We start from the raw sequence: 11,682 nt of genomic DNA on the forward strand, positions 1-11,682 counted from the left end.
TCTCCAGCATCTGTTATGTGCTGCGTCTTTGACCTGCTACTAAACAAAAGAGTGGCGTAATTTCAGACTGAACCCCGGGTCAAACAGAGCACACTAGGGCTGAGTAATCTATCAGTTGAGCATTGATATCGCAATGTGTGCATCCGCAATAATCACATCACAGGATTAGATTATTTATTAAAGATTAAAGGATTAAGATATTATTAAATATTATTAAAAAAAAAAAAAAAAATATATATATATATATATATATATATATATATATATATATATATATATATATATATATATATATATATATATATATATATTTATACAACGTTGACCAAATGTTGGGGTGGCAACATTTGCCATTCTGGTGAAATTATATTCATATCGCAATATATATCGACACATCGCAGCCAAACTAAAATATCGCAATGTCAGATTGTTCTGAATTATCAGGATTGGAAGGATATGTTTTGATATTTGCATTCTTAAATGATGGGGTTCGAGTTTCAGCTGGGTCAGTTGTCATTTCAGTGTGCATGTTCTCCCCGTGTTGCTGTGGGTTTCCTCCGGGTGCTTCAGTTTCCCCCACAGTCCAAACACATGCGCTATAGGGGAATTGAATGAGTTAAATTGGTCGTAGTGTATGAGTGTGAATGAGAGTGTATGGGTGTTTCCCAGTACTGGGTTGCAACTGAAAGGGCTTCGGCTACGTAAAACATATGCTGGAATAGTTGGCAGTTCATTCTGCTTTGGCGACCCCTAAATAATAAGGCGACTAAGCTGAAGGAAAATGAACGACCAAATGTTTGAGAGGGGTCTGGATGCAGACCTGGTGCAGTGCAATCTGAGCTGCATCCAATGCTTTTTAATGAGCTCACCTTACCCCACCCCTCACAGTGACGTCACTCGCTCTATTGAGTGCATTATATCTGACATTGCATCTCTGAGTGATGCAATCTCAGCTTGCATCATAAAGGCTGCATCCAGATACAATTGGAATGTTTGATTGTTCAATTTCTGCATTTTGTATTTCTGTAAAGCCACAGAGCACGGTTTATTTAACTTTTCTTTTTCCTCCGTCATATATTTGTAGTTTATTATATTTTATGCTGATGCACTGCATAGAACAGGGGTGGGCAAACTCGATCCTGGAGGGCCGATGTCCTGCACAGTTTAGCTCCAACTCTAATCAAACACACCTGCCTATAGATTTCTAGTGATCTTGCAGATACTGATTAGCATGTTCAGGTGTGTTTGATTAGTGTTGAAGCTAAACTGTGCAGGACACCGGCCCTCCAGGACCGAGTTTGCCCACCCCTGGCATAGAAAATGACTTAATCATCTTTAAAATCTCTACAAATGATCAAATATTTCAATCATCTGCTGAAATTATATTCATATCGCCATATATACACATTGCAGCAAAACAAAACACAGCAGTGTCAGATTATTCAAGATTATCAGGATTTTTCCAAGGATATTTGCATCCTGAAATGATGGGGTAAGATCTTGTGTTGGCTTTCCTCAAAGCTTTGCTCTGTAAGCTGAAGACTAGTATCTTGAAGATTATCTAGTCAAATATTATGTGCTGTCATCATGAAAAAGATAAACTAAATCAGTCATTAGAAATGAATTATTAAAACTATTAGATTTAGAAATGTGTTCTTCTTTCTGACTTCAGCTGTATGTATATGACACCAATTATATAGAAATGTAAAATATCTGTGTAATAAAATAGTTTGGTATGGTTTTGCTTCAATCATATATACATAATAAATATATAACACAGTATATAAGCGCTAATGTTTACCCAAGGTTTCTGACACTAACTTGACGATTGTAAAGCAGTTTGAGTGTGTATATGTGTGTGTTAACTCTGAAATCTGGACTGACAGTTTCAGTTTACTAGAACTTCTATGTGAATTTGCTTTGACACAATCTACATTGTAAAAGCGCTAGAGAAATAAACTTGAATTGTATTGCAGGTGTTTGCGCAGTGCAGTTGTATAGGAGTTGGGAATCAGACAGCCACCGCAGGCCAATGCAACAACAGGGAAAGCTGCCATCGAATTTTCCCGTACTTCCTGGCTCTGTCCGTCATCACTTCCTTCATTATATCACTAGGAGGAACGCCGGGATACATGCTGCTCATCAGGTCAGTGTCTGATCACTAATGCATATTACACTCAATAATGCACTCTGAACTGGATCTTTTAAAAATAGAGTTTTAATTGTCTGTATCAGTATGTTAGACTTAAAGATATCTATAAGCTAATGTGCTCTAAAACAGGGACGAAATTCACATTTAGAAGATATAAACCACATATCAACATGTGAAGCTTGCAGTTTGTCACTGCCGCCTAAATGGATCAATGATTTCGGTATTATTTACGAACTCTAAATAGCGAAATCATATTAGCAGCCGATGACTATCAAAGTACAACATGTTCACAGTCAAATAAACAGTGGTAATGTTGTGTTCAAGTCACACTTGCAGGTTATTTCAGACCTAATATTCAAAGTGCCGTGGTAAACAATATAGGGAGTGTGTCACAAGTTGTCACTGAATGAACGTGTGAATATAAAACCAATTTTACCGTAATTTACAGTTTAATTAGTTTAATTAATAAGCAGTTTAATTCACCATATGTAACTGTTTTTGCTGAAATCATTGCTGCAATCAAAAACAAGTAATGTGTATGATTCAGCATAGCGTGAGCTTACCTGATATGACATGAGAACTGCAGAGTCCAGCATTTCTAATCAGGTCATCACTTCATTCAGCTCCCTTTTAGCCAAAGTCTGCGCTTGGCATTAAAGCAGTGTGGTGTACGGTAAATGAATTTGGCATCCTACCGCACAACACCACGTTTACTATTGCAACCGGGAACCTGTGTGACGTAGGTTGGTAATTCGTCTATAATATATGTTACTACTGTTACTATACTATTTGCTACTATGGCAGTCAATAGTTACAGGCTTTCAGCATTTTTCTAAATATCTACTTTAGAGTTCAACAGAAGAAAGAAACTCATGAACATTTATACCCACTTGAGGGTATAAATTATTTTATATATTTAATATATTATTGTATATATTATTATTTTTGGAGTGAACTGTCCCTTTAAACATAGTCCTGGTCTTATGGATGTGCTCATTTGCTGAATGATTATTTATATACTGTATTACCTGCATAAAACACAGCAGATTGTGGTCCAGTCATGAGTTTGACTGTGCTGAAGCAGATGTGATAGGGATTTTCTCCTCATTACTCTTTGTCTTCCAGTCATCAGTGTCAGTGGCTTGAATGTGAAATGAGTTGAGACAGGTTTCTGCTCAGTGCTGTAATAAATAAAGCGCTTTAGCATTGCTCCTCAAAGCTCAGTCAGCTGACGCCGCTGGAATGCTCAGCTCCTCCGGCTAAATTAGGTTAGCAGAAACACAGCAAAGAACAAACCCTGTCCAGTCTGAAAACACCGGGTAACACTCGCAATAATGCTGGACTGATCTGATGGAAACCTCCTGCTGGTGTGAGTGGTAGTTAGGTTAGGTTAATCCTCAATGCATTCACAATCTGTATACAATTTATTTACAATAAGCCATTGCATTGCTGTATTTACCCCTTTATACATGGAATATATATGTGTGTGTGTGTGTATATATGTATATATATATATATATATATATATATATATATATATATATATATATTCTTCCACTAGCTGCTGTTGCTGTGCTTTTCTCCACAGATGCATCAAACCTCAGCTGAAGTCTTTAGCTTTGGGTTTTCACACTCTGACCACACGTACTCTGGGTGAGAGGCGCTGCTCAAACACACTGACTTATCATTTATCAAGACACACTGGGTTAGTATGGCCTTTTGTTTGTTTGTTGGTCTTCCACAGCGGGGATTCCAGCTCCGATATATTTCGGGGCCATCATTGACACCACCTGTCTGAAGTGGGGACACAAGAAGTGTGGTGGAAGAGGAGCCTGTCGAATCTACAACACAGCGGCCTACAGGTGTATATTCCACACATTTATACACACACAGCTGAAGACGCTAACACCATACAGTAAGGTTGTATTAGGTAATGCATTTACTAACATGAACAATAAACAATACATTACAGTATTTGCTCATGCACTCTAAAAAATGCTGGGTTATTTCAACACAACTCTGGTGTAATAGGGAAACTGCTGGGTTAATTTCTTTTTATTAAATTAATAGGACCAAATTTAACCCAGTGTTTGGGTTAGTCCATATTTTATTCAACGTTGGGTTAAAATAAGCCAGCATTTCTCAGTGTGTTTGTTCATGTTAGTTCATGTTAACTCATGGTGCATTGACTAATGTTAACAAGCAGAAATTAGAATTTTAATAATGCATTAAACATTGGTCATTAAATGCTTTAGAGGTACAGTTTATTGATAATAAATACATTTACTAATGAAACCTTATTGTAAAGTGTGACACTAAAGGCATTATTCAAATACTGAATCAAACATTTGCCGTGAAGATGAATATGTATAAACAAGTATACGCCAGTGTAGTGTATAAGTATAGTAAATAAATCTGATCACATATGAATGAGCAGATTTATGAGTTTATACTTTATTGTGCATCTCTAGTGTCTTGCACCCACTAGACCAGAGATGGCCAAACTAGGGCTCTGGGGCCAAAGCTGGCCCATGCTAACCTTTGATTTGGCCTACCATCCAATCTGAGAAGACAGGGAGAATGATGGAGATGGTTTCGAGATTGTCAATTCAAATTTAATGTAACCCTTTGTTTGTTTTATTGGTAAAAGCTAACTGAAATTAAACGTTTCAATAAAACTGTACATTTGAACTAAATCTGACCAATTTACACCCTGTCACCTGACAACACAGAGACTTTGGTGAGCAAATCAAGTCAACGGCAGATTTAGCTTGTATTCAGTATTGAACTCCACTGTGTTATAAATGTTATTGCTTATGTGTTTATTGCAATACGTTATCATTTGCATTAGTTAATACGATTTAAAGTTAGGTTTTCTATTTATTTTGAAATATTCTGAAATATATTACTCATGGTAACTTTAATGTAATATAGCTTGGTATATTTACCTTCGGCCCATAGATATTTTGGGGTCTCGATGATATTTGGGTTTTGGCCCTTCAAATGAAAAAGTTTGGCCACCCCTCTGCACTAGACAATAAACAATATATCGGAAAATTATTGCGATATATAGTATTATCAGGATATGAGATGACTTATCATAAGGGATTTTTGTCATATAAACTATTAATTGATTAAAATGACACAATATCGATATATTCTGCACCTCTATATAAGGCCAAAAACCAAACTTGCACCGCAGATAAACATACAGCACCATTAAAGCTGAAATGGTAAGTTCCTAATGTTATTAACGTTCTAAAATAAATAGAAAAACATGTTATACTTCACATTTCATAATGGACGTCTAACAATAAAAACATTAACACATGTATCACACAATGTTCAATGCTGAATATACGAGTCCAGCTGCACCGCCTTGTGCATTGTCCTCCATCTTCAAGTGACAGAGTTCACATCTGATTCATGCACAACATATCATTGAAACTTTTCATTTCAGTTGGCTTTTTTGTAGCTCAACAATTAAACAAACAAAAGGTTATGATAAATTATAAATGACAATCTCCCCAACCTTCCCATCATTCTAAATCTCTTCTCAGATTTGATGTCGGGTCAAATCAAAGGTTACCATGGGCCAACTTTGGCCTGCGGGCCCTAGTTTGGGCATCTCCGCTCTACACACAATACGATTTATCGAAACATTATCTTTATCCGGATAACTGTATATAGGGCTGTGCACTATGACAATCTCTTATCATGATACAAGTTGTATTTGTGGTCATTTGACTGTCTTATTTTTCTCCTCAGAATAGCGTATCTGGGCCTGACGTTGGGTTTGCGCACCGTTTCCTTCTTCCTGTGTATCCTCGGTTTGTTGGTTTTGCGACGGCACGTTCAGAAGCAGAAGCACAGCACAATGCTGAACGGAGGATCAGCAGCGGCCGGAGAACTGCAGGCGCTCAGAAAAGAAGAAAACAACAGCTGTAACTCAGAGCAGTGTGCACCACATAACTCAGATTACGACCCGGAGCGGGAGACGCGACTGTGACGCTCGCGCAGAGAGAAAAAAAACGTCCGCGACGCCTGATTTTATGAGTTAACACTTTCTATCGGACCCATGTAAATGATGTGAAATACTGAAAAATCTGTTGTTTTGATATAGTAGAACTATTTCTTGAATGTACATGATGTTTGAGTTAAAAAAAAAGATGAAGAATGTCTTAAAAACTACCTAATCTGTTTGAAGATGCTTTTATAAGTGTCTTAACGTCAAGACGAAACATTGGATTTCCGCTTATTCAAGCCATCGTCGTGCACAGGCCCGTAACGATAACAAGATTATTATATCTTGCATCTCGTTTTTTTCTGAAGGATCGCGAAATTGCCTATTTATAACAAGGTTGAATTAAAAAAATTCAAGTTATAGATTCGCAGTTGATATCACAGACTTTTCAGATGAATATATTTGATAGATTCTGCAAGAATTACTGCATATTAACTCGCAATTGTTAGCAATGCTGGATTCGAAATTGCATTTGTCTGAAATATTGGCATTTCTGAGAAAAGAAAAGTGTGAAGGAGTGGTATGTTTACACAACACAGTACTCAACTAAAAATGTAACATTTCTGCGTGCTCATTTACATGCCAATAGTATTGTTAAGCCGTGGTCACACTGCACTTTTCGCCCTATAGAGTTCTGTTCATACACAACCGAATGTGACAGACCTCGTGCGACAATCTTCGCAGTTTGCTGCATTGGAAAGTTCAAGCTAGGTAAACTCTGACCTGCAAAATCATCGCAAGTGACTGCATTAGACCAATTGAAGATTAAAACATGACCTCTCTATAAAATATAGACCAATCACTCGCTTTTTTAAATGTCTAATGATCTTGTTTAATCCCATCCCTTTTCGCAGCATCGTACAACAGAATTTCGCAAGCTCAAACTCTAATGTGACCGCAGCTTTATGGGTTAAACTGTTTAGACTTTTAAAAATGGGTTTTAAACATCGCCATCTACTGGCCTGATGTCCACCGTACAAAGACATGTCCACTTATGTGTGTGAACAGGGATCGTTTTGGCTACTGCCGTCTGGTCACAACACTTTTTATATAGTGTGGCTCTCAATTCTGACAAAGCCAACAATGCTTTAAAGAAAACTTAAACAGAAAGCCTAGATATACAGTTAAAATTATTAGAGAAAAATGATTCGCCTCCTGTGAAATTTTAATTAATTTTCACATATTTCTCAAGTGATTTTTAACGGAGCAAGGACATTTTCACAGTATTTCCAATGTTTTTTTCTGGAGTCTAAAATCTTCATTTTTTAAGTTTGGTTGGAATAAAAGAAAGAAAATTACTTTAAGGCCAATATAAAAAGACACTTAAAGACACTTTAAGACTTTTAATTGGCTGCAGAAGAAACCACTGTTGTGCAATGACTTGCCTAATTAACCTAACCTGCCTAATTAACCTAATTAAGCCTTTAAAAGTCACTTTAAGCTGAATACTAGTGTCTTTCTAAATATTATGCAGTGTCATCATGGCAATGACAAAGGAAATTAGTTATTAAAGCTATTAAGTTTAAAAATATGTTGAAAAACATTGTTAAACTATAAAGTGATGCAGAGTACAGAATTTCTAATCATTTTTTACACTATTGCCGTGTGCTTTTTCCATTTTTAGTGCACTGTTGTTGTGTAAACACACCCTCAGATTGCTAAGAAAATCATCAGAATTGCGAGATATAAGCTAGAAGTCCCAGCACATTGAATATCTGCTCATTATAAGCCATAATGGAGCACAGGCCCACAGGAATATGCATATAATGCCTGGCGGGCTCATCTTCTCTTCTGCCATAAACACACACAGACTGATGCCTGAAGCAGTTGACCACGACACTGTGTGCTAAATGTAGGTAGCGTTAGCCTATAGGCGGACTATCATTTGTTTTTAGATTATCGTCAGGAAAGGAAGCGCATCAGAGATGCTCACCGTTGTGCTTTTCCAGCAGTTACTCCATTAAAGAAACAGGAGGAAAGCATGCAAACAGGTGCGTATGTAGGATATCATCTTCAAGATCGATGTTGTGCAGTGTCACTGTGAGAAATGTTGTGCGTGTGTGTGTGTTATTTTACCTGTGAACGGGTGCATTCCTGTGCCAAAAAAAAAAAGATAAAAAATTACACAAAAAAAGTGTGAGAAAGGAAACATGGTCTATTCTCAGGTTGTTCAATCAATTGTTCCTCAAATTTGCAAATAATTATTCTTTTATACACTTGTATAAATGTTTCCTTTCTGTCCTTGGAATAATTTGTTCATTTTGGGCAATTGAAGTTTACCACTAACAACAACAACCACCACCACCACCAAGGAAAGGGTTTTTATTTGTGACGAGTGGCATTTATGACTTGCTTTTATGTTAGGCAGTACATCATTTCATTTGCTATGTTTTTGTATACTTTAAAAAGTGAATATCCTGATGTGTAAAAAAGAACTAATGCATTTATTTGAAAGATTAGATGCATTCTTTTAAAAAATAAAATGATTTGCTACAAAAGAAAACCGTACTATTTTACAAAGGATCTACTAGCCTTTTCACTTTAATGGTGAAAATACAATCACAGCAAAATGTAAACAACTCACGAGGCACTTGCGCAGATCATTTCTGCATTATTATTATAAGAACTACAATATGATTGTTCAGCTATAAGCTATATTTGACCACATTTGACAGGTAGATGTCGATACAATAAAGTCATAAACATTCCCTCTTAAGACATTTCATATCATTTTCCAGCATACAATCAGTAAAGAACATGTCTGATCTTTGCATAGCACATTTATATGGACATTTCTGCTAATGTTTCTGTCTTTTCTCTCCTCAGTTTTCCACTACTGTATCTGAATTGTTTGGAAACTTGTTTCTGCCATGGAATAAACAATAAAGAAGGTAATCATTTCATAATTGTAACTTTTTTTCTCAAATTTGGGAGTATCTCCTGCAAAATTCAATAGAAATTTGCAAGTTTATATTTCAGAGTTCTGAGAAGGGTCAGAATTGCAAATTGTAAACTGATAACGCATGAAATGTTACGACATTGTGATACAAACTCAACTTGCAAGAAATAAAGTCAATTACTAGATATCAAAATAATAGTCAAAACTGCAAAACATTAAACATAAATTTGTAATATAATTATTAATATAAAGTTTCCACTTGAAGACTTAGAATTGCAAAACAGTAAATTCATACTTAGAATTGCGAGACATTGCATTCATAATTAGGATTGCGAGACATGAAAATTCAAAATTAGAATGGCAAGATATTGAATTTATAATCAGAATCGCAGGACAATAAACTCATAATTAGAATACGGAGACATTAAATTCATAATTAGAATAGCAAGACATTAAATTTCTAATTAGAATGGTAAGATTTTAAATTTCTAATCAGAATAGCGGGACATTAAATTCATAATCAGAATTGCGAGATATTAAATTTATAATTAGAATTGCAAGACATAAAATTAATAATCAGAATTGCGAGACATTACATTCATAAACAGAATTGCAGGACATTAAATTCATAATTAGAATTGCGAGATATTAAATTTAGAATTAGAAGACATTAAATTCATAATCAGAATAGCAAGATATTAAATTCATAATTAGAATAGCAAGATATTAAATTCATAATTAGAATAGCAAGATATAAAATTTCTAATTAGAATAGCAAGATATAAAATTTCTAATTAGAATGGTAAGATATTAAATTTCTAATCAGAATAGCGGGACATTAAATTCATAATCAGAATTGCGAGATATTAAATTTATAATTAGAATTGCAAGACATTAAATTGATAATTAAAATTGTGAGACATTAAATTCATAATTGCAAGTGTAACTACATTCACTAAAGTCATAACTGCAATATAAACTCCGTTATTATTCATTTAAAATTGTCAACTCGACTATTCTCATGAAATATAGAAATTATGACAGTAAACTGTCATAAATTTGTGATTAAGAGAGATAAACAAAGAACAGAGAATTGCAGAAATTAATAAAAATTACATCAAAATAATAATCCACATTGCAAAATAAACTTTAAAATGACATCGTTCACTTTGCATTTCTGCAGCTTGTATTATTGTAAATGCTTTCAAATTGCAAACAAATATAAACGTATATCTTATAAACTGTTCATTGCACTTGAGTTTCTATCTTGTCGTTCTGAGTTATAAAACTAATTGCAAGATTATTTTGAGTTTATAAATTCACAATCGTGAGAAACATAAATCATTTACACACATATTTTTTCTCCAAATAGCAAGAAAAAGATCACAATTATACTTTTGTTTATTTTATTCCATGGCAGTAACAGATTCTGACTTATTCATAATATTAAATAATAATATTAATAAATGAAAGAAAGAATTAGATTTAGCTGACAGATATTTGTCTCACAGCACAGGATAACTTTCACAGTCTTTAAGTCTAATTATAAATGAATATAGTAGTATATCACTACTAAAAGTGCACATTCGATGAGTAAATAACATATAATGGACAATTTTGGTTGTTTTTCTGAGACCAGGTGAATGATATACAAGATATATATCCAGGCCTCTTTTTATTTCAGAATAAATCTCACCAAAACATGTCCAGGTCAGATTTAACCCTCAATAAATAAAGAAAATTGCATGAAGATGGAAGCTCTTTGTAATTGAACGGATTGGTTTCTGCCCAATTATTCTGCATAGTCATATTCATTCAATAATTCAATACACTAATATTTATTGCATATATTTATATATTTTTTGCATTACAATAACAATCATTTGCCTTTAGAACTGGAAGGAAAATGCCTGTTTCTGCCTAGGAATAAACAAATCATTTAAGCAAATTGTGATTAATTCTGTGCTTATAATTAGGACTTGAGAGATATGAACTAAAAATTAAAAATCTGATTATCAAAGAAACCAAAATTGCAATATATAATATAATATAATATAATATAATATAATATAATATAATCTCTGAATTATAATAAAAGTGTTAGATCTGCATGTTTGTATCTTTCAGTTCTGCTTTTTTTGCCGCTTGTATTGTGTAACTGTAAATGACTTAAGGTAATTTAATAGTAATTACTTTATATAATAATAATAATAGTAATTTAGTCCTTTATAATTCTGAATAAATCTGAATTGCACCTTTATCACAATTTTAAGTTTGCATCTCTCAGTTCTGAATGTATAAAAATATGTTGTGAGAAAATAAACATTTATATCTCACATTTAATGTAATTCTGCATTTGTATTTAGAGTTTATATCCCACATGTCTAACATTTGCACCACAGAAATATCTTATATTCATCACACTTGTATCATCCTGTGGCAGAAACAAGCTTTCACTTTTTAAAAATGTGCTTAATTGTGATAAAACATATTAAAATAACAGTAAAAATGCAAACATAAGAATATAAATGCTCAGAAGAACGGTAAATATAATAATTGCTTTGCGGCTGAATATGGCCCGGACATGTTTTGTTTTATATTTAATTT

At 34.1% G+C, this 11,682-nt stretch overlaps 1 protein-coding gene across 2 annotated transcripts in view; it reads left to right on the forward strand.

The window, feature by feature from the left end:
• slco1c1 (solute carrier organic anion transporter family, member 1C1) overlaps positions 1-8,901 on the forward strand; it is a 59,279-nt gene extending 50,378 nt beyond the window's left edge. For both annotated transcript variants that reach the window (XM_056456206.1, XM_056456208.1), the window contains exons 12-15: positions 1,977-2,146; positions 3,741-3,805; positions 3,897-4,014; positions 5,921-8,901. In XM_056456206.1, coding sequence (XP_056312181.1) covers positions 1,977-2,146; positions 3,741-3,805; positions 3,897-4,014; positions 5,921-6,161 — 594 coding nt within the window. In that variant the 3' untranslated portion in view covers positions 6,162-8,901. The remainder of the gene's footprint in view (positions 1-1,976; positions 2,147-3,740; positions 3,806-3,896; positions 4,015-5,920) is intronic.
• The last annotated feature ends 2,781 nt before the right edge of the window (positions 8,902-11,682 follow it).

This window comes from Danio aesculapii, chromosome 4 (assembly GCF_903798145.1).
Source record: "Danio aesculapii chromosome 4, fDanAes4.1, whole genome shotgun sequence".
In the NCBI taxonomy this organism is placed as follows: Eukaryota; Metazoa; Chordata; class Actinopteri; order Cypriniformes; family Danionidae; genus Danio; species Danio aesculapii.